General features: G+C 43.5%; 2 protein-coding genes across 2 annotated transcripts in view; one reads left to right on the plus strand and one right to left on the minus strand.

The window, feature by feature from the left end:
* LOC113013000 (low-density lipoprotein receptor-related protein 1-like) overlaps nt 1-23,038 on the minus strand; it is an 83,425-nt gene that overhangs the window by 24,499 nt on the left and 35,888 nt on the right. Inside the window, exons 7-41 of the mRNA XM_026153491.1 lie at nt 21,084-21,246; nt 20,461-20,683; nt 19,452-19,641; nt 19,199-19,342; nt 18,835-19,071; nt 18,506-18,686; nt 17,960-18,182; nt 17,682-17,871; nt 17,465-17,587; nt 17,045-17,185; nt 16,643-16,768; nt 16,119-16,235; nt 15,935-16,015; nt 15,681-15,848; nt 14,445-14,627; nt 13,523-13,720; nt 13,137-13,382; nt 12,659-12,856; nt 11,437-11,641; nt 11,122-11,286; nt 10,647-10,891; nt 8,951-9,082; nt 7,769-7,996; nt 7,385-7,559; nt 7,059-7,153; nt 6,784-6,933; nt 6,544-6,684; nt 6,306-6,434; nt 6,086-6,217; nt 5,873-6,007; nt 5,655-5,784; nt 5,396-5,522; nt 4,605-4,756; nt 4,394-4,518; nt 3,844-4,218 (exon numbers count right to left, since the gene is read on the minus strand). Of these exons, the coding sequence (XP_026009276.1) occupies nt 3,844-4,218; nt 4,394-4,518; nt 4,605-4,756; nt 5,396-5,522; nt 5,655-5,784; nt 5,873-6,007; nt 6,086-6,217; nt 6,306-6,434; nt 6,544-6,684; nt 6,784-6,933; nt 7,059-7,153; nt 7,385-7,559; nt 7,769-7,996; nt 8,951-9,082; nt 10,647-10,891; nt 11,122-11,286; nt 11,437-11,641; nt 12,659-12,856; nt 13,137-13,382; nt 13,523-13,720; nt 14,445-14,627; nt 15,681-15,848; nt 15,935-16,015; nt 16,119-16,235; nt 16,643-16,768; nt 17,045-17,185; nt 17,465-17,587; nt 17,682-17,871; nt 17,960-18,182; nt 18,506-18,686; nt 18,835-19,071; nt 19,199-19,342; nt 19,452-19,641; nt 20,461-20,683; nt 21,084-21,246 (5,973 nt within the window). The remainder of the gene's footprint in view (nt 1-3,843; nt 4,219-4,393; nt 4,519-4,604; nt 4,757-5,395; nt 5,523-5,654; nt 5,785-5,872; nt 6,008-6,085; nt 6,218-6,305; nt 6,435-6,543; nt 6,685-6,783; nt 6,934-7,058; nt 7,154-7,384; nt 7,560-7,768; nt 7,997-8,950; nt 9,083-10,646; nt 10,892-11,121; nt 11,287-11,436; nt 11,642-12,658; nt 12,857-13,136; nt 13,383-13,522; nt 13,721-14,444; nt 14,628-15,680; nt 15,849-15,934; nt 16,016-16,118; nt 16,236-16,642; nt 16,769-17,044; nt 17,186-17,464; nt 17,588-17,681; nt 17,872-17,959; nt 18,183-18,505; nt 18,687-18,834; nt 19,072-19,198; nt 19,343-19,451; nt 19,642-20,460; nt 20,684-21,083; nt 21,247-23,038) is intronic.
* Nucleotides 2-3,834, plus strand: LOC113013026 (galanin receptor type 1). Its single transcript, XM_026153568.1, has one exon. The coding sequence runs from the start codon at nt 1,868-1,870 to the stop codon at nt 2,903-2,905; it is 1,038 nt and encodes a 345-aa protein (XP_026009353.1). The 5' UTR covers nt 2-1,867; the 3' UTR covers nt 2,906-3,834.

A 23,038-nucleotide genomic window follows, 5' to 3' on the forward strand; every position in this document is an offset into this window, starting at 1 on the left:
AAATATAATATATGATTTTTCAGATTTGAGTTCTTTCCTGGTGTCGGGCCAACACTTTGAGAAGTAAAAGGCTTAACAAATGCTTTAGATTACACTAAAAAAATATCACCTCTTAGAGGCATTAGTGGGAGTTTTACAGAGAATTCAACACATCATAAATCACTGTCAGGGTGTTACCACGGAGCACCTATGAGACTAAAGAGGAAGTGGAGCTTTTAAGGTTTCCCCATCCACATGCATCATCTAATAAACTGTGAAACATGGACGAAGATTGAGATAGAGGGGAAGCAGCGGCCACTGAAACAGGGAACAGTAAAATGGAAGTGATGCCATACAGAACCGAGTGTGCGTCACAGCTGTTGTTCTTGGACAGAGTTTAAAGAGTCTGTCTCATCGTGTCATTTTATGGCGACCCGCCTGCACATACAAACACAGCTTCATGTGGATACTCTCATTCAAGCTCTGAACTCTTGTTCTGGGAAGAAAATTGCAACTGGGACAGGTTGAGTCACTTTAGGGATAAAGGCCAGGGTAAAGACAAAGCAGCTTCCCCCTGCATCGATTTTTCCTCTTTTTCCCCCCCCTCTCGGTACCCACGCGACACACATCATCATGGAAAAGAATACCGTGCTGCAGCCTTGCAGGCTCCACGGTGTGCATTCATCTCTGCTTAGTTACATTAGCAACCACATTTATGACCACTTACAGCCGACAATAAAAAAAAGGATACTCTACATAACTGTTTGCTCTCAGCTGAAAGCCTTTAATTGCCTTTTAATAGACAAATGTCGAAGTGCCATAATCAGCAGTAATGCAGGACAATTTTGAGGCTGAACACATTGTTAACAGACTTAAATAAATCCAAAAGAGCAGCTTGGGGCCAAATACAGTCACACAAACAAGTAAGAGTGATGAGTAAAGCTGATTCAAGCCAGGATTACGTAATAAGGATCACCAGGGCCCACCCTCCCACTGGGTAATTCAGCTCAGCCCCCTGACTGTGCAAACAACAGAGAAAACCTGACAGGAAGATGATTACCTCTCAGAACAGAGTCTTTCAAACACTCACGAGGGAGAACAAGAGCAGGGCGAGTGGCGCCTGAGAATTACTAAGCGTTAGTTACCCTCATTTTCATCACGCCTCATCTTTTTTTTTTCCTTAACGGATTTAGCACCGCATTAGATGCAGAGCAACTCTTCTTCCGGCGGAGTCTACAGGTTGAAGAGCTTTCACATGGACAATGAGTCTCCGGTTGATGGGAATACTTAAGTCAAGTGCATTGACTGCCTTTAGAGAGGAATGCCAACTAGCAGCTACTGGGATGGATTCGTCCACTGTTGCTTGGTTTCAAGAATCAATACAGCCACAGAGTAACTACATTATAAAGGACGAGCTGATGCAGCTAAGGAAATGCAACTCTGCAAAGACCGCCCTTTAAGGTCATCCTTTCATGTTTTCTGGAAAAGAAAAGCTTGATAACAACAGTGCATTTTTCTGATCCATTTTCCCAGAAATGGGGAATACCATATCCAACCATCGTTAAGTGATTTACATTTCTTCAAGTGGCTCGGAAACCATAAGAGTCACAGTGTGAAAAAGACTCTGCAAGTGCCAGATATAGTCAAGTCTGTTTCTTCTCCCCTTTTCCTGTGAGTCGGTGAGAAAGCCAGCTGACCAGTGTGATCTTATCTGCTTAACTAATACTATCATCATGAAACCACTAACTGCCTCGGCGGAGTCTTTTTTTCCTCTGGAAACTGGATCCAACAGCTGTAACACCCAGAGACTACATGAACAAGCTGTTCTGCTGCTTAACATTAACAAGATATTAAATTAATTGCTTAGCAGACTTACGGCGGGGATTGCATGGAGAGTTTGGGGCAGCAGATGAACAGAAGCAATCTGGGCAAAATGACTGGAACAGATGAGGTTTTGATTAAATGTTTAGTCCCCATCTTGGATGGGCTGATTCTGTTGACTGGGCTCATAGGGCAAACTCTGGTCATCATCATTCTTACTAGGAGGAGGAGGAAACAGAACCAGCCCCCACACAGCACAGACATCCTACTTCTGGTTCTGAGCGCTGCTGACCTGCTGCTGTTACTCTGCCTGCCCTTCCACACCTCCGCTATCACCCTGGGCTTCTGGCCTTTCGGCGGCTTCCTGTGCAAAGCTATCAGTTTCCTGGGCGTGACCTGCTCGGTTGCCTCCGTATTTACCATGGCAGCTTTGGCTGTGACTCGCTACCTTACAGTGGTACACCCCACCTGGGCCTTCCGCTTGCGAATGCACAGGCGCATTAAACTGACAGTAGCTCTGCTCTGGGTGCCTGCCTCAGCTCTGGCAGCACCGCAGTTTGCATTTCGCACAGTCACCGTGTCCAGTGTTGTGGAGTGCTTTGCCTTCCTGTCTGACTTCAGCCAGCTGGTCTACAGCATCGCCCTTTTCCTGTTTGGCTTCGCTCTGCCACTAGGCATCATTATAATGATGTATGCAAAGATTTATTGTTTTCTTCGATATGCACGCCAGGTGGGGAATGCCTCTCAGCTAGAACGCTACCAGAGACAAGTCACTCACACTTCAGCCCTATTGGTTGCCGTCTTCACCATCCTGTGGCTGCCCTCCTATGTCCTCATGTTTTCCTTAATTGGAGGACATTTAAAAGACTCATCTGGCAACAAAGTATTTGCCATCGTGGCCAGGCTGCTGGCAACCTCAGTGGGTGTGGTAAACCCTGTACTCTACAGCTTTGTGTCTCAGAAGTTTAGGCGAGACTTACTAGAGCTTGGAAGAAGACAATGGGCACGGTGCAGAAACTGTGTGAGTGGCTGCCCTTATGCAATGAGCAGAGACATGGTACGGCCTTTTGAGGAGGACAGTACCTCAGGGAGAGGCCAAAACTGACTTTACAGAAGGAGATCTGGAATTAAGACTAGTTAATACCTCCAAACAGGCTGAAATATTACATAAGAAACTCTCAGTGACGTTAAATATAATAAAATTAATTCCAGATGTAAGAGATTTACTGCAGATTGCCAAAGTGATCACTTTCTTGATGTTTTTCCACATTCGTTTTTCAACCAGCAATGACTGACTTTATTCCATTAGCACATGTGGAAACAGGACTAGTCTTGGTTTCATTAACAGTGCGTTTTAGTTAATAACTTGGACAACAGACGTCTCTAAAACATGACAGAATGGGATTATGTAATCATGTCAAAAGTTAATAAAATACACTCCTCTAACCTGAGCTGGAGCTTATTTGGAGCTCAATAAGTTCTACATTCAGTACACGATGTAAGACGTCTTTCTTAAAACTGCTTCAAACCCTTGTTCTCAATGCAAAATGAGTAAAAACACAAACCCTGTGCACCTTCCTTGTTCTCCTGCTGTACTTAACAAAATAATTCATTTTTTGAATCTTGTTAGATGTGAACAGCTCTGGTCCAGGGCTTTTAAATATGATACTTCACTCTTGAATTATTTAAAGAGAGCGGGATTTAAAAGGCTCTTCAGTGGTGAAACAAGCAAAAACCAGGGCGTGGGTGTTGGTGTGCGCAAGCAGTAGCAGCTCTGAAGTGATGTCAGTCTCTACTGGTTGAGTTACAGCTGCGTGTTCATTACACCGGATCCTCCCGGATGCTTGTATTGTGTCTGCTGACACCGTAGAGGGGACAACATTCAATTATTAATGGAGAGGATTTAAAAAAATATGGCAGCAAAGAGCAACGCAGCAGAAATATTTGTCAACAGAGGTGGGGAAGTCTTAAAAGCAGCAAAACGTAAGGTTTTCCCGACGCTTTGACAGAAACGCGAAATGCATCTGATGACCCCGCACTTACTTTCCACCACGATCTTGCGGTCTGTGCCGTCGTCATTGATCTGCTGGATGTTGCCAAAGTGAATGTCGCTGAAGAAGACGCGGTTGGCTCCCCTCCCTCCCCCGCCATGGTAGTCAAAGCTGAGAGCGATGACATTCTTCATGTGATCGGGATCCTCGAACGGCTTAATGGGCGCGTTGAGGTTTGTCTCGTCGGACAGGTGGATGCTTTTCAGGATGGTGCGCTCGGAGTACAGCAGGTAGCCGTCGTAGTCACGGCAACTTTGGTTGTCCTCTGCCAGCATGCCATGAGCACAGGCGCAGGTGCGCTCCCCATTCCCACGGAAAAGACACAGCTGTTCACAGCCGCCGTTGTTGTTTTTGCAGACGTTCGAGCCTGTGGAGAGAGTCACACAGTTTATTAGCATTGCTGTTACACGAACACTGAACACGGTTAAATGCTAAAGGTGGCGATTCATTTTGTCATTGTTAGGCAGCTGCCATCTTATTAGGACATTTTCAACAGTAAAAGCAACTTTTTTAAGCTTATGATAATATGTGTTTGTTTTTACCTGTCTGTCTGGCTCTATTGAAGACTTTAATATCTTTGAGCTGTACACCGATGCCTGTCCTGAGCTGCACAGCATCTGTGGCGTTGTCTTTGCTGCCTCTCTTAATGGAGCCATTAGCATGGGTCCTAAAAAAACAGAACAAGAATAAAACAGTCAGTAAATGAACACTCTTACAATATGAAGTATTGTTCAAAACAACATAAAGACTGACCTGTCACTCCAGTAGATGTACTCCTCAAATACAGATACAGCAAACATGTCCATGTTGTTGTTGCCCAGAACCAGCTCCCTGTTTTTTCCAGTCTCCAGGTTGATGCGCTCGATCTTGTCTGTCCTGGCATCGCACCAATAAAGCAGACCCTCCTGAGCACAGGAAGTAAAAAAACAACAACTGTGATTATTCAGGACAGACCAAAATCCTAAGATTTCAGTTCAATTGAACCTGTATTTGGGAAACCAGTTAGCTGATAACCAGTTTGTAATGTAAGCTTTTAGTGAATATCAAGTGAATTTAGGTGAGTCCGATTTAAAAATAAATTCTCATTATTCTTAAAATATTATTACCATTTACATTAAGAAATGTTTAAATTATAATTTTAAATATCTAACAGCTTTTAGGCTTTTAATAAAACTCCCAGACTGGATAAGACGCTCCAAAGAATAAAAAAGGTTTAAAGATCCTTTTTTAACTTTATTTAAAAAATGAATCCAAGAGAAAGTCCTTTCAAAATCTAAAGAATGTTTTGGATAGATATGGATTAGAAATGATCAAATGAGAATGTTGTCTCACTGTATTTTAATTTTTACCACTTTAATATTCAAAATAAACAAAGACCTTTTTGGCATAAGAAAGAGCATCCATTTAAAGATCAGCTGATCAACAGTCCAGTCTCTGGAAGTATCTATAACAGTATAAATTAGCACACTAGATGTTGGAAACACCCTCTATTAATAAAGCCAAGTGTGTGAAAGATTTTAAGTGCGGTCAGTTGTTGTTCACACCTCATAATCAATGGAGATTCCATTTGGCCAGCTTATGCTCGCATTGACCATGACCAGCCTCTGGGAGCCATCCAGTCGTGAGCGTTCAATACGAGGATACTGACCCCACTCAGTCCAGAACAAATACCTGCAGCCAAAGAAGCAGGGGAGTATTTGAAACTTTAGTCAGAGGAAGAAGTATGCTTAGGAATACACGCCAAGTAACTTAAAGCAGCATTATTACAGAAAGCAAAATGAATCTTCTGGCGAGGAGCCTTACCCTTTCACTGGGTGGACAGCTATGGCTCTGGGTTTGTCCAAGCCCTGGGAAATGACAACATAGCGGAAGGAGCCGTTCAGCCTGGCCACCTCGATCACATCAAAGCCCTGGTCAGTCCAGTAGATATTTCCTGTAAAAGAACACGTCCATCAATCAGTCTGCATCTTTTATCTCTACTCAAGCAGTTTAATTTTGATTGTCATTTTGCATGACCACACCTGCTATCCAGTCAACAGTGATGCCCTCCACCCTGCCAATACCGTTGGTTACCACATCTTCCCTCCACGTCTGATCCCTCTTGGCTCTGCTGATGGTACTCAGACCCATGTCCACCCAGTAGATTGTGTCATTCTCTGAAGACCACACAAAAACGGGTTTAAAAATATCACTCAAGCTGGGTTATCTATTCGACGTCCCTTAGAGTCACTCACCAGCGTGGAAGTCGATGCCAACAGCCAGAGAGGTTCCAGAAACCGGCACCAAGGCATCCGATTTGTCTGCTGGGTCGAGAGGAATTCCTCTGATTCCCTCGTGAACAGAGTAAAGCAGGAAAGAGCCCATGCCTGCTCAGAGAGATTAGGTTATTGATTTCTCGCCTCACGATGCACTTCTCCCAGTTTTCCTACTCTAGTTACTGTAGCTGTGTCTTACCTTCACAGGACTGTTGGCCCGTCTTGAGGCTGTATCCGGCAGTGCACATGCAGGCCCTGGTTGTCGGAGAGGTGGGCAAACACAGCTGTGAGCAGTCACCATTGTTGTTACTGCACAGGTTGACACCGGCTAAAGAAAAGATCAGAGGAACAAAGACAAACATTTTCTTTACTAGTATTTGCATTAAATGCAGGAGACTTTACATCCACTTCAGAACATGTAACTCTTTTTCTGTTACCTTTCTGCACATCCTCATCATAGATCCTCATGTGCATCATTGGGGAGGTGTTGTTTCGCAAAACTTTCCAGTTTCCTCCATCCTTCTTGTCACATGTTCCTATCTGGTCAGTTCCCTGATCGGCCCACCACAGCTTGTCTCCTACATAATTGATGTAACCAGAATATAAGCCAACAGAAAAATGATAAATATACAGAGGACAAGGATGATAAACTTAAAGTATTACACTTTTCTTCTTACCCATAATAGCCAGCGCAGTCGCTTTGGTCAATTTGCCTTTAACACCTTCAAGGATCTCGAGTTTAGAGCCATCCAGCTGACAGCGGTTAATGGTGCTGTTTCCTGAGCTGATCCAGTACAGCTGCTCCTTTTCATAGTCAATAGAGAGGCCTGAAAGCAAATAAAAATCATGCTGTTATTTATGTATAGTACATGTGCTACACTAACATGTTTGTTCTGGGCTTTTCCTCTGTAGAGAATCTGTATTATTTACTGATAGGGGTACATCTGCTCACCTACTGGTCCTTTCTGGTTGGTGAAAAGTGTGGTGCGGTTGCTGCCATCCATGTTAGCCATGCTTATACTGTCACCGTCAGTCCAGTAAAGCTTCCTGTGATGGGAGTGTGAATATTATGAAATATGGAGAGAGGCAAGAAGAGTACAGTACTAAACAAGGATAAAGTAGATCAAAGATTAAGACTAAACTTGAAGGGAATAAAAAAAAATAACCTAGAAGTAAACAACAAAAGAAAAACCTTTCAATCTTTAAGTGAGTAATATTAGGAGAAATAACTGACATATTAAACTGAATGCAGACATATTAAGTGCCGGGAACACTCACCCAAGCAGAGGGTGGACCACTAGACAGTGGGGCTTGTCCAGTCCCTGGATGACGGCATTCTTGAAAGATCCATCCAGTCTGGCCACATTGATCTGCTTCTTATTGGCATCGTAGCTGGTCCAGAAGAGGTTCCTGGACACCCAGTCTACTGCCAGGCCATGGGCATTAGGAAGGTCTGCCAAATTTCAGAAGCAAAATGAAGCTTTGCAGATTTTTAGAACATGCAGCGTGCTAACAAAAACTGTTTTTATTTATCTTCCCAAACCCTCTTATTATACTTTACAGCGAATATTAAATTATGAGCCTTATTTTTTTAAAAAAACAAAGAAAAGCAAAGAAGTAAATAAATCACGGACTGACGGATATTCCTGAGACTGTTCTTACCAGCAGAGACCACAGTCTCCACCCCTGTGCCATTGATGAAAGCTCTCTTGATGGTCTGTGTTCGCACATCTGACCAGTAGATCCGATGCTCCACAGCATCATAATCCACCACTGTCGCGTTGTCTACATCCGGCACGGTGAAGGAGATTATGTAGTTATAGTAGGGGTTGTCAATGTCAACACCTCGGATCTCGATCTGACGAGCGTAAAGAAGGAACTTGCGAGACTCTGGAAAAGAGAAACAAACACTGGATGAGATGAGATCTACTAAAGCACGTTATTCTAGCAGGAATGCAAAACTAGAAAGAGAGGAATAAAATGCATATTTCAGGCTGGTTTTTTTTAACATGTAAAATTAGACATGTCAGTTTTTCCAACTCCAATGTTGGAAATGAAGACGTCAGGAAAGATTTAGAATGACTTGAAGTTGAAATTTCATATTAGGCATAAACACCCCTTTTTCAGCTACATACATTCTAAATAAGGAATTAGGCAGGGTTAGGTTTTTACTTCTTATACTTAAGAGAGATAAAATATCACCTGCTAAACTGAAAATCTGCATAATCAGCATAAACAACAAATGATTTTAAGCACTGAATTAGAAAGTTTGGTCCAAACTTATTTTATTTGGTTCAGAGTGGAATATAAGTGCTTAATTAAAGTTCTCGTTTTAATGTGCATCCAATTATTTTTACATCTAAATGGCTCATGTTTGGATCATTTTTGGAGAAATGCAAAAATATGAGGTGATGAAAAAGAGAGCGTCTGCACACATGTACAAAAATTCCCCACAGCTACCCTTCGAAACCATCATGAAACCCACTCGTGCAATCAAACTGCAACGAATGAAGACTTCCCTTCATCTTCAGTGACAGGATTTTATATGAAATTACATGGAACTGAAAGCTAAGAAGGGAATATGGAGCAAGCGGAGGCGACGTAATCAGATCTTCTATCAGAAAAGATATCCTGTTCAGCAACACGGCTCACCGTAGCAGTCAAAACAATTGCATGAAAAGATTCCAGCAAACACAAAGCCCCTCTCTCCCTCCTTGATGAAATGGATTATATGTGACAGCGCTGTCTGTATATCCTCCATCACAGCGGATTTGAAAAGGTAAGGGGAAAAAGAATGTGGGTGATGTGCGCTTTTCTGCTGTGAAACAACGGGTCTGTCCTTACCTTTGCAGGTGTACTTGTCGGGCTGCAGCTTCATGAGGTGAGGACAGGCGCAGGAGAAGGTCTGGTTAAAGTTGATGAGACACAAGTGGGAGCAAAGGGGTTTACCGTCAGCGGGGGCACATGGGTTGGGGGCTGAAAGGAAGGAAAGGAAAAACATTAATTTGGATGTTTCAAGAAAGCAAGAGAGACAAAAATGCAGATGAGATGTGTTTTGTGAGAAACACAGGAAGAGGAGGCTCACAGTGAGCTTTGAAGATTTCAGTGAATATAATACTAATAACTCTGCATTGTGGTGTTACACCGAGACATGCTGGAGCCTGCTTGTGTCAGAGGAATTAAATTAACCTTTTACTCTTTATTTATTGGCCTTTAAGGTAATTAAGTGGGGGGGGGGGGAGATTTGTGCCTTAAGGAGTCCACAGACTGCGTGACTATAACAAACGTATAAATTCATTACAATGTGCATCATTCAACTTGTGCAGGACATGAAGTTAGATGCATGGAGACTGTACAGTGTAAGAGTGAGATCGTGGGTTGCACAGCTGCAGCTCCTCCACTATTTGCTTCTGAGCTACTTCCTCTTGACAGGATTGTGATAACAGCTGGAGAACTCATTGTACAAACAAGGCTTCTTCTGCTACAACTCAGCTACACATTCTTCTGCATTGGAATTCCAAATATTTTGTTTTCCATTTTTATTTTAGTTTAGGTTTTAGTTTAGCTTTTTTCCCCCACAATAGCACCATAGATATGGTCAGATTGCCATTTCATGCTGCAGTCATTTCATTCACATAGGCAGCAGCAACAGTCATGGTGTGAGACGGTCATCCTAAATTCTGGGCTCAGGCTATCATTCAACATAAAACAATTGCAAATTTCAAACTGTGACCAGTGTATGAAGCAATATCATCACAGTTATTTTACACTGGCTATTATTTATCAAGGACAGCCGAAACAGACATAGTTTAAGACAATAGAAATACCCCCAACCCTCCAAGGGCCAAGAGCAGAGTATAAATGTGTGTGTGAAAGGGTAAAGGTGGCCTGCAGTGTAAAGTACTTTCCCATTTCCTTTGTCTTCCAGGTCTGTCAACCCAGCTTGCTGCTTCGTCACTGTCATAGTTATTGGTTGCAACTGTCAATCAACAGTTTTGTCAGATCCCTCTTTCCCTGTCACCAATTACAGACCCAGTGCCTCTCTACTGCCCACATACCCTTGGGATCCCCTAACCACTGGCTACTAAACAAGGTGACAGTGCGACATGGCAAAACGCTCAAAAATAAATCCGACGACCCTTTTGCAATCTTGTCAATCATGCGTGTCTGTGAGATCAGATATGACATTTAAGTTGCAGGGGGAGGATTTTATTTCCTACCCGGCCCGTGGGAAATGCCAAACAGTGAGGTGACTTTTTGATCAACAAGGCAAAAGCGGGAGGTGTCCAAAACGCTCACAGTGTGAGGAGACAAGAAGTCTCGCAGGTCTAAAAGGTCAGCTGTCTTGGGGGAACAGGAGCCATGAATAACATGGTGAGCAATGAACTGTGAGCTCGCCACCCTTCTCCTTAGAGTTACAGCCCAAAAACATTCAGCCATGCTGACAAGCAGGGGTAAATGTGTGACACGGTCGCTCTGCCTATGCAAGCATGTGTTTCTCTGTGAATGTCTATGCCTCTTTATCTGGTATGCTACATACCCTGGGGTTGCCTGGATGGGTGATAGACCTGCAAGTCAAAGGGCTGCGTGTTGGTGCGCTGCACCACAGTAACGTTGTGTCCTGTCCATTTATTGGCTTTGGCCAGAGTGTTAGTCCTCCAGTCAGTCCAGTAGACCTCGCCTCCGTACATAGTGACAGCAAAGGGGTGGGACAAATACTCATGTCCCCGCAACACTTCAATCAGCCCCGAGCCATCGTACATTGCTGAGTAGATAGCATCCGACCTTGAGAAACAACAGAGAGATGTATAGTATGTAAGAGCAGAGACATATCAGGTTAAGTATGTTCATGTTATTTATTTGCTCTTTAAATGTAGTTTGTTGTAAGCAAAGAACAAAACACTGGTGTAGCAGCCAGAGATGAAGAAAACTGAGCGAGTGGGTGATGGAATAAGCAAGTGGGTAGATGCGGTGCAACCTGAGCCGTATATTTAGAATCTAGTGGCAGATGCTACCTGGCATCAATCCAGACAATGCGTCTTTCCATGTAGTCCACAGTGAGTCCGTTGGGCCACCCACCACTGCCGGTCTCCCTGTGGATGGTGCGTCTGCCTTCACCGCTCATGGATGCTGCCTCAATTCTGGGCAGACTTGCATCCCAGTCAGTCCAAAACAGGATACTGGTGACAGAAAATGATCAATGTGAGGAGGGATTTTACAGATGTGTACAGCATCATCGCATGAGAACTGGTTAATGAAAGAAACAGTAGGATGAATATATCCATCAGATATATATCCAAGTTTGGAATCCATCCATATATGGTTCTTACCCATCTCGAGGATCTAGGGCGATGGCCCGGGGATGCTCCACTTCGCCGGCTAGCAGGGTCGTTCTCATGGTCCCATCCAGTTTGGCCACCTCAATCTGGTCCAGATTGCTCTCCACCCAGTAAATGTTTCCTGCTATCCAGTCCACAGCTAGGCCTTCTGGAGTAGCCAGCCCATACTGGATCACCACCTCAAAACTGGTCAGGGCTGACCGGAGCAGAGAAAATCCGTACGGAAAATTTGAAGATTTTTATTTTAAAGCTACACATCAAACATGACAATTTTATAGCATGTGAAATTTTAATGCTAGCAAAGTTTTAAGAATGGGGGGGAGCATGGTTTGTGTTACTTTGACTAAAAGAGAGAGAATCTCAAGATGGCACATTTATCACAAACACCCCTGAAGACAAATCAAACCCCACATCTAAGAAAACACACAAGACCTCAAACATTTGGCTTTAGTGCAAACTAAGTGCAAAACCACAACTTGTGATCAATCTTTGGCTCCGGGTTAAAGCACACATGTCTTAAAATGCCTTCCAGTAGTAATTAGAGCGAGACGGGTATGTCTTTGCAGTGTGCTTGAAAGAACAGTGGAGTGATATCTGCCTTTATGTGTCTTTGTGTGGGCCAGGGTTCCTTTATTAAGGCGCTGGCACTACCCAGTTTATGCCCACTACTTTGGAGCTGCTGAAATGACCTACTTAACAAGCAGCAGGAGGTGATCTATGAGCTGGTCACAATGTTCCTGCTCAGGAGCCTTGTTTTAATGTTAAACTTGGAGGGCTGGGAACTGGAACAGCAGTGTGTTGTGCCTCCTACGCTACATCAGTGTTTTGGCTGCAGTCAGGCACAGCAAGTACTGAGACAAATAGGAAGAGACAAAGCCTTCCGTGTGCCCCCTTAGTGCTGTGCTGAGAACACAATTTGATTGGCGAGCAGACCTGGGTTTTTGGAGCACGAAAGGCTGACCATGACCTGCGGGATTTATTCAGGGTCACAGACCACCACTGCTGACCACAGCCTCTTTGAAAAAACAATTGGCTCTGAGAAATTAGAGCGTATTTGTTCAGCGGAAGTTAATTTCCACGAAATGCTCGGTCAAAATCACGATTTGCTTATGTAATCACCACCTTGCAAGATTTTTGTTTTACTTTACCAAAAAGATTATAAGATACAAAATCAGAGCAAAAAAAAAAAAAAGAACACAACAAGCTAACTCACCTCCATTTTCAGACAGTTTCCCACGATAGATCTTGTCCTCCACAACATCAGTCCAGTACAGGGTGCTCTGGTTGAGGTGGAAGTCTAAAGCAATGGTGTTTCTAAGGCCTGGTACAAGCACACTGAACTCTCCTTTATGAAGGTCAATCCTTCTGATCTCATGGCGATTGGAGAAGATGATGAAAGGCTTGAAGGGATCTGAAGGAGAAAAGAAATCTCACTCAGCAAAGCGTACGGAAAAACCAAATCCCAAATTCACGAAAACCCCACGTTGGTCATGGATCAAATCCTGTCACATCTCACACATTTGCTCCATATAACATTTCTAGTTATAAATATGTCAAAATGCTGGCTGCTCAGCCTTCTGAAGAAACATTATTAGTGGAGTAAATCCTCTAATAGTTTAAAGCAAAGTGAGACAAAAATCTCTACAAGACAAAAGTCCCTGTTTCTTGGGGGGTGGCGTGGGGGGGCTTACCGGTGCTTTTGCAGCTCTCCATGTCAGACTCCAGCTCCCAGCCCTCATAGCAGGAGCACTTGACACTAGATTTCTCCTGTTCACACTTCTGGCTACACTTGAGATGTTTGGCGCAAAAGCTCTGGATGTGGCAGGTCTTGTTGTCAGCTCCCAGCTCCATGCCCAGCGGACAAGAACACATGAAGCCTTCCCCAGGAATAATGCTGCAGTTGTGACTACAACCCCCATTGCCCAGCGAACACAAGTCTGCAGGCAAGAAATAAAATGAAAGGGTTGGCGTTTATCCAGAAAGGTGTTTTGAATGTTAAATTGTAAGTTAAATCACAACATAACATTGAACAGATGTTGTGCTTTCTGAGTTCAAAGTTTTTCCAGAATATTCTCACCACAAAGTTTCTCATCGGAACCATCCGGACAATCGTCTGTGCCGTCACACAGCTTCTCGGGAGGCAGACAGATGGAGTCGTTGGTAGCGCACACGTGGTGAGACAACTTGCACACCAATGCCTCGCAGTTGTCCTCATCCGAGTTGTCCTCACAGTCACTGTCACCGTCACACACCCAGGCTTTGCTGATGCAGCGAGCTGAAAAACACCACAAAATACTCATTTTTAAGCTTGTGTCATTTAGTTAGCGCACCGTTCAAAAATACATTTTGGCCAATGCTGCTTCGGCACTGAGTGGACAGAATGATGATCTTCTTTTAAACTTGTACATTTTGTTTGAGCACACTAAACGTCACATCTGGAAGCTGTATTTGTGACATCGCAGCTGCTTTGACAGCGAATCGTGGTCTAACTTGCAACTTGTCTACAAAGTAAAGAGTAAGTCTTTTAGATATTTAGGACAAATCTTATATGTAGCAGTTTTGAAATAAATAAAAAAAACTGTTAATAAATTATGTTTATAATAAATTTTAAGAATCTCTATTTAACTCACATTTCTTGTAGGAAAATCCAAAAATCATTTATGAGTGAAAGCACTGCTATTTTACATCACTGCGTACGTCTGGAGGCAATCTCTATTATATTCCTCTATTAAATACAGTTTACAGTTAAATACAGTCACATCATTATATTGACACAAGCACAAAAAACAGTGATTTCCAAGTTCCAGTTTTTATGTAATCCTGATGACAAAATGGAAACCAGTGGCAACAGTCGAACATTATCCATGACAGTCAGTAAATCTTCCACTTTCTCTTCCTCCTGCGATAAAGCATTTCTTTCTTGCACAACAAATAATCACATCTTTTATTCATACTGTCCAAAAAGTTCACCCTTAACTAGCATCTGGCAAATTCCTCACCAGAGTCCCTGCAGCTGAACTTGACCGCAGGGTCACAAGTCTGAGTGAAGCCCTCGCAGTTGCTCTCATCGCTCAGGTCCATACAGTCTGTGTCGCCATCGCAACGCCAGCGCTTGGGAATGCACAGGCCGTCCATGCGACACTGGAACTCGTCTCCGTGGCAGCCACCTGGAGGTCGGGTTGCTAGAGAGACAAAATGTCATAGTTAGCCAGCAAAAGTGATGATGTGTGCAGAGAAGCAATCAAACACGAACAAAACAGAAATCACAGCTCACAGCTACAAAGACCACACAAACAGATGCCCAAAAAACAAAAGCAAAAAAACTGGGATGAGAAAGAAAAGGCCGTTACAGTCATTAGTTATTGTGCAGGTATCCTGGGATGCTGGGTGACAACCTGACTCTGAGCCAACCCAAATAACAATAATACACATGGCTCACTGACTGTAGCGGAGAGATTAAATGCATCGCTGCAGAAACGGCACAGTGACATCTCCTTATGACAGCGTTCGGCACAGCTAAATAAAACTGGACTCCTCGCGGCACAGGACCACAATATATAATAGGGGAAAGTGATGAAACCGTTTTATTTTATTTCACTTAATAACTTCCAGATGGCAGCCAAGAGAACTCGCAAACACACGCAGCCGGGCACACACAACAGAGCACAGATTGCTCATTAGACCAGCAGGTCACGCTGGGCCCGGATTTTGCATGCTGGGACTTAACAGCATTTCGGCATGGATCAAACGGTACATACAACATCGGACACTCACAGTTCACAGGAGCTTCTAGGCAGAGCAAGGCTAAAGGTAATTGTGCAACACTGAGATGTGATGTCGTTCATATGAAAAAGCAGCACACCCCGAGGAAACACTCCAAACATGTAAGTTCATATCGCTACAGCACAGTCAAAACATCTGTGCTAGTTGCACGACACCATGAAAGAGTTATGAGATTTGTTGTCTAACCACAAAACATAGCAACAGAAATGGATCAGAGGAAGCTGGAGAGCATGTAGGGGCATGTGGAGTACAGGAAGTGGGATAGGGAGAAGCTAAACATGTTGTGACGTTGTGACAACCCCTTTATGAGTGCAAATAGCAACCTGTAAATATAATGATAGCATCTTTGATAAATGACAACGAGAACCTGACTCAGCTACAAGACACGAGAGCAGACGCTACCATAACAAAAACAAGTTAGAGCAGGGCTATTTCAGTTTGAGCTAAATTACCTTGGTTGGTACAGTTGGCATGAGTCTCGTCACTGTAGTCTCCACAGTCATTGTCGCCGTCGCAGGTCCAGTATTCTGGGATGCAGCGGCCGCTGTTACATTTGAACTGGACGCTGGAACAAGAGTGGCTGCAGCCTGCTTCGTCGCTGCTGTCTCCACAGTCATTGTCTGTACATCAGCGCACACACGCAAGATTTTTAGATTGGATTCTACAGTACAGCGTGACAAGTGGGGAAGGGAGGGATGATACTCACCGTTGTCACAGCGCCAATTTATATTGATGCAGCGGCCATTGGCGCAGGTGAACTGGGTGAGAGGGAAACAGGTTGGATATGCTGCGGAAAGGGAGCAAAAGAGGAGTGTATTTAAAAAATATTTATAGAGAAAAATGTGATATTCAAGGAAGAGCAACAAAATGAAAGAGCAATAAAGACTCACCACAGGAATCAGGTTCATCTGAGCGATCTCCACAGTCATCATCAAGGTCGCATGTCCAGGAGATGGGGATGCATCGCCCACTGGCACAGGGGTATTGGTTGGGTGGACATGTGCGAGCTGAAAGGGGAAATTATACATTTGTTCTCTGCTTATTTTTTAGGGTCTGCGCTGTTACAGAATCAAACCATGCGAAATTGCCTCAAAAAGTACTTCCAGTCGCTTTCAATCTATCTGACACACTCAGAGAGCTTTAACTAATGGTGCTAAAGATTTATACATCTTCCTGAACTCTTTGTAGATTGTTGCTGGCATCTGCTGCATGACTAAATGAAAACTAACAGATCACTTTGGATCGCTTTACTCTTACATGCTTCCTCCAATTAAAACAGTTTTAAAGCGGAGTCATCCTCTGATGACTGCATCATTTCTTTTCCGATATGAGCACAGCTGTATGGTCTGGAATTTACTCTCTTTCTCCCTCTCTGTATGCTCTCCGAACTAGATGCAACTCAGCTTGTATATACCAGAGCAGGTGGTGTTCGATTCATCCTCATCGTTTCCACAGTCATTGTCACCATCACACAGCCATCGCAGGGGGATGCAACGATTGTTTTGGCACTTAAATCGCTCGGCTGAGCAGGTGTGCTGGTCTGGGGGAAGAAACAGAAAAGAACAAAATCTTAGAAAACGGTTCAAAGTCTGTCAAAGTAGCAAATGAAGAACATTCTAGTCGAATGTGACCCTTTGCTTTTCGGTATCGACTCATGATGTCAGAGTTAGCAGCCACGTAAACGCCGCATGGAAAGAGACAGATGTTGGAAACTTTAGTTTGCCCTCTGTCGGGTTGCGTTAGCTAAGACCCTTAAACACCCTTTTGTTTATCTTTGTGTTGCTGTGTAACCATGACAATGATGCGGCACACTTACAGCAGAGCTCAGGGGCTTCATCGCTGTTGTCCAGACAATCGTTGTCCCCGTCACACTTCCAGCGCTCTTGGATGCAGCGGTTGTTCTTGCAAGCAAACTCCCCAGGCTGGCACTGGGGCGGGGGAACGTAGGCGGGGTTGGCTAGAGAGGAGATCAGGGGTAGGAGCAGAAACAGATGAGCCATTGAGACAAGAAGCGAGCATGTGAACAAAAGCTTTTTAGTGACCAAGTTAGCTTTTGTTAGTCAGCTCTTAAAGTTATAAAAATATTGACGGAGCTTAGTTAGAATTTCTGCACACATTTGGAAACACTAACATTTAAAATATCTTGCAAATTGAAAGCAAAGTGTTGATTTTGTTTTAAACTCATCTCTTGTACTGCCAAGCAATATCATCTTCTACTGGTAAGACAGCTAAGTACCTCTGCAAGTAACGTTATTGCCATCAAGGATCTGATCATCAGCACAGGCGCAGGATCTGCCATTAGGAATGGCGAGGCACAGACTGCTGCAGCCGCCATTGTTGACTCGACACGCGTTGGTTCCTACACGAAGTCAAAGTGGGAAGAGACGCAAAACAGTGTCACGTCATCTTATGTTTAATGGGAAAAGGGAAAAAATAAGTAGAAGGATACGTACCTTGCTGCTGGTGTGCATCGTACACTCTGATCTCAAATATGGGCGGCCTCTCATTGCGGAGTAGAGTGACTGTTTTAGTGACTTGGTCCAGTTTGTAGATGCTGCCACCGCGGTACTCGTTCCAAAACAGAAATTGTTTGTAGTGGCATAAGCCAAAGGCATGGTTAAGCTCCTGCCCCTCATACACCACCTGTTAAATCGAGAATGCATCTCAAATTCTAGTAGGATAAAATTGTAATCAGACAACAAATACGACATAGTCCCAGAGTTTCACCAACCTTTCGCTCAGTGGTGTTTAGGTAAACCATCTCAATGCGGTCGTAGTAAGCATCCACCCAGTACAGGATTCCCTGGGGAATGTCCAGACTCAACCCATTGGGCCACAGGACAGTTTTGCTAGTGAGGAACACTTGGTGATGCGAACCATCCATCCAAGCTTTCTTGATCTTGCCTCTGTTGCTCTCTGTGGGATCCTCCTCCCAGTCAGTCCAGTACATCCATCTGGGAGACAAGGTGAGGTATTACCACATTCGAAAGGTGAGACATTTCTGGATCTGAACTGCAGAACCTGTTAAATATAGCTTTACGCTGTGATGCTCTTTGATGCAACATCCCACAACAAAGCAAATGAGGGAGTATCTAAAAGAAAAGAATCTCTTGAAAACCTGCCAGCTCCTACACATAAATGTGACCAGCGAGTCAAACAAAAACCTACCGTGTAAGCAGCCCACACAACTGCAAGGCACTCAAAACATACTTCATCTCAACTGAATGCTGATGGAAAGAAGATTCATTAAGTTAACAGCCCCTCCCTCAAGTCTCACCCGTGCTGGGGGTCCACAACAATGGCTCTAGGGTGGCTCATCTTGCCCTCAATGAGAATCTTGCGGGTCCGTGAAGCCTTCTCCAGCCTGGCAACACTGATAGTCTTCTTTGGTCCATCGTCTGTCCAGTAAAGATTATTTCCCATCCAGTCTACTGCTATTCCCTCTACCGTGTGGATACCTGAGATAAGCAAAAGTAGTCAGTGTGAAAAAGCTACTGGCTGTCCAATCCAAAAGAATAAATAGAACTGAATCTGAAATAAGCTGACTTCATTATTTTTTTTTTTATCCACAAATTCTTTTTAGTAGCCTGAATTTTCAGTCTTTACCATCCTTCAGTATGACGTCTCTATCTGTGCCATCTATCTTCTGCCGCCCGATGATGTAGCTTGTGGCATCAGCAAAGTATATGAATTCATTGGTGGCGTGGAAATCCAATGCTCGGGGGTTCATTAGGTTCTCGATCGGAATCATGTACTCATCGGGCACTTTAGCGTTCATGTCCATGCCCCTGATGACTCCAGGACGACCCTTGCCATACACCAAGAACAACTCGTGGTCCGGCTCTGCAGAGAAGCATCATAAATGAACAATTATTCTGTCAGAGATTTTCAAACCACTATTACTTCATTCCCATCTCCCATCATCAAGTCAAAAGGTTTTCATCTTTGTCAAATCAATTTCTTCACTCACTCTTGCAGGATTTGCCATCGCTGCCGAGGCTGAAGCCCGAGCGGCAGCGGCAGGTTCGGGTCTTGTGGCTGTTGCTCAGCAGACATATGTCAGAGCAGCCCCCAGCTTTTCCGAACTGATCCAAAGCACACGCGTGACTACGCACTGAGCGAGGAAACAAGCGCACAACAGTTATGTAACGATTTGCTTTGAAAACACATTTGCCTGGCAGTAACTGTTATTTGTGGACGTTTATAAAAGTCTCACTGCGCACCTTGAGGTTGACGTCTCTGATGGTACACATGCAGCGCAGCTCCCCGATCTAACCGGGTCACCACCTGGAAGTCGGAGCTGTTGAAGCGGTTTACTCGAATCACGGTCGTTTTGGAGTTGAGGTTGCCTTCGTTCGAGTTTGTTGCATAGAGATAGTTCTCAAATACAGTCAGCCCATACAGATGCTCGATCTGAAATAAGATAAAGGAGAAAAACATTGAGGGGAAAAAAGAGATGTTGCATGTCAGACATAATATCTCTGCATTCTTAGCAAAAGGGTTTGCTCAAGCTGGCTGACTAATAGTTTGGGCAATATTGTTTGTGCACATTTTATCTTCAACACTGTCCTGCAAATCCAGCTTAATTCAACTTGTCTATTGAGCAATTGATCGGTTTAAATTTAAGAATGTGAATAATCTCTGTAAGACAGAGAAAACTAGAGAAACACAGACAGACAGACAGACAGATAAAGAGCGAGTGTCTGAGTAAACTTGGCACGGAGCAGCACAAAGGCTTCACTCCTCATCTGCTGTAAAGGAGAGAGGGGTCTTACTTTTATAAGGGTCTATTCTGTGCAGCTCTCCTCTGCTGTCAGAAAGATGTATGGGCTGAGATCACATTACCTCCCTCCACCTCTCACACAAACACACACCACCACCACAGTCCTGATTTCATTAAGATCATTACTTCCCTATAAGTTTGAGCCAAGCTCCACTAGGGCCAGACTAATATGTTTAGCGAGGCACTAGCCAGGAAAATCACACACTCTTTAAGTAATATCAATCAAGGCAATAAAAAGGACCTATCCCCAGGAGAGGCATGCACTCTTTGCGGGAAACGGGAAAAGAGCTTTTTCTCCAAACATACGATTAAATCAGAGATATGGAAAACAGATGTTTTGTGAGTACCAAGCTGGGTTGATAAGATGCATGCAGAAGCCTTTATTCTTGAGTGCGTTTGCGTGTGATTAGGTGTATTTCTTATGGTTACACTGATCCTCAAATCCTCACCATCAGACCCTGGATGATGGTGTGCCGATTCTTGCCCTCATAGTCCACCACTTCGATGTAATCCAGGTAAGCGTCAGCCCAGTACACCAACCTGTTCACCAGGTCCAAAGTGATACCGTGGGGGAAGACAATCTTACTGTCGACCAGCTTAGTGCGGTTTTGCCCGTCCATGTCACAACGCTCCACCCTCGGTGTAGACCCATAGTCTGTGAAGAACACTTTTCTGTAGCAGGGGGAAGAGGATAGATTTCAATTACAGAAGGTTTCACAGAAAAGGAAATGGACTAGATAAATTTAGTTGACCACAACTAGGACAACTGTATTAGACATCGGAATTAAATAAAATTATTTAAAGACAATCGCAAAAAAGAGAAATGATCCTTTTAAAAGGAACTACCAGATAACAGATTGTCAGTATCAGGAACTTGAAACAACCAACATGGAAGTATTTATGTCGGAAAGAAGGATCCCGTCTAGGTCCGTGTCTTGAGAAAGTGCTCTGATTTTCGCCTGGCTGCTTGGTCAGCATGTCGCCTGATCATAAGACAGCATTTTCCTGTTGAGCAGTGCTAAAACAGGATGAGGGCAATCTTAAGTCAAGGAGCCTGGAGGCAAATACAGACCCCATCACTGGGTCCAGGGCGATGCCTTTAGGGTTGTACAGCTCTTGGTCCAGCAGGGTCACACAAGTTTTGCCGTTCTTGTTGCAGACAAACACCCGGTCGTCCACGTCATCCACAAAGTAGAAGTTGCCAGTCAGCCAGTCTATAGCCATCTGCTCCACATCTGATGGACGCAGAGGAGAGAAAGGGAGAGAAGAGGATGAAACAACAGGATAAAGAAAGAAAGAAAAAAACAGGGTTGTGGGAGTACAGTCATATAACTCTTAGTCATAAACCACAATGAATCCAAATACTCTTTTTTAATTTTATGATATCAGGAACCGTTCCAAGAATACTTATACTTACTGCTATCTTGATACAAAAAAAATAGCAGCAATGAATTAATGTTATTTATTGTGTAATCTTGCAGGTTGTCCATTACAAACATTCCACTTGTGTTTGATTAAGGCATGTAGAGTGCGGGGAAGGAAAGGAAAAGAAAAAGGTGTTGTGTTAAGAGTTAGAGGTGAAGTCCAGCACTTTCTAAACTTTGTAAACTCTTATCAGTGAGTAAGACAGAATTCCCTCGCAGACCTCATGTCTGAAGACATGCTCTTGAGTAAGATTATTAAGTATTAAGCTGACACTGACCCATTAATTGCATGTGTGCAGTGCAGAAGGGTCAACATGATTGCTAATATGAGTCAAACTGACCCGAAACTCTTGCGACACCTTCATGAAGGATGTCAACATTTTGTATCCACTTTAAGTCAGTTTAAGGAAGAAACTTTGCAGATGGATGCACTGATGGGAAGAGATGGTTGTTTTAACAGATTCCACTGCATATTCTTTAAAAGCAAACCAGATCACTGCACACACACACACACACACACACACACGCACACGCACTATCAAAGTGACCACACACACACACACGCTCTTGTTTACATATGCCTCCATTAACCATTTCAAGTGTGTTAACCTGAGGTGCCTTTCCAAACCTCTGCTAAAATTTCCAACTCTTCATTATATGCATTTAGATTATAATATAAACTCTGATAAGAATTTTTTTTTAAAAAGGATGTAAACAGATCAAATCTAATGGCTCTCTTACACTAGACCGAAAGTAGGGTGGCAATATCCTCGCTAGGTAGAGTTAAATAAATAAATAGGTGGCTACCCGCTGATGGCACTGAATTTTTTCCACAATCACCACAGCTACTTGCAATCAGACTGCAGGTACTGTGGTGATCAACTGGTTGTCCATTTGGGGCATTGCTGGTCATCGCGTGCAACGTGCAACACTCTTGAGCAACACATTCAACCACTCACAATCATACAGTGGTCACCTGGTTCCCTCCCTCTCAGACAGATTGGCAGGTTTATAAAGAACTGTTGTCCAATTTGTAAATGCAGACAGTTTGTCAGTATGTTGCAATCAGTTTGACTCAATCAGTAGTTTTTGCCAATCTATCACAGTTAATTGTTTGTAATTGCCAACGTGTCCCCATTTAATCATCTTAGACACCAAAAACTGTTTTTGGATGGAGACCACATCGGGACCAAAATCAGAAAGCGCCAACTTTAATTTGGGCTGCATGCGTTAACACATCTGAAAGTGAGCCAGTAACCTCTCCCCAAGCTTTGAGCATTTAGAGAAATAACTGCACTGGAACGCTGCAGCAATGCTTCGATCAAAGCGGCACAGAACTTCAAAATGCAAGGACTACATGAGATTTGAAGTTTGCTTGATGAAATGCCATAAATAACACATTTTTATGCGATTGAGGAGAAGATTGATAACTCTGACCATCTCACATCAAAACTGACTATACATTAACTAAACTAAAAAACAACATGGCCAAAACTATATAGGCAAGTAGCAAATGTTCAGCAGTCCTGGGTGTTTCAAAAACACCAGGATCAGAATTCTGACAAAAGAAAAAGTTTCTCATGAAGTTAAAAGGGATAGTGAT

The sequence above is a fragment of the Astatotilapia calliptera genome, chromosome 20 (genome assembly GCF_900246225.1).
Source record: "Astatotilapia calliptera chromosome 20, fAstCal1.2, whole genome shotgun sequence".
In the NCBI taxonomy this organism is placed as follows: domain Eukaryota; kingdom Metazoa; phylum Chordata; class Actinopteri; order Cichliformes; family Cichlidae; genus Astatotilapia; species Astatotilapia calliptera.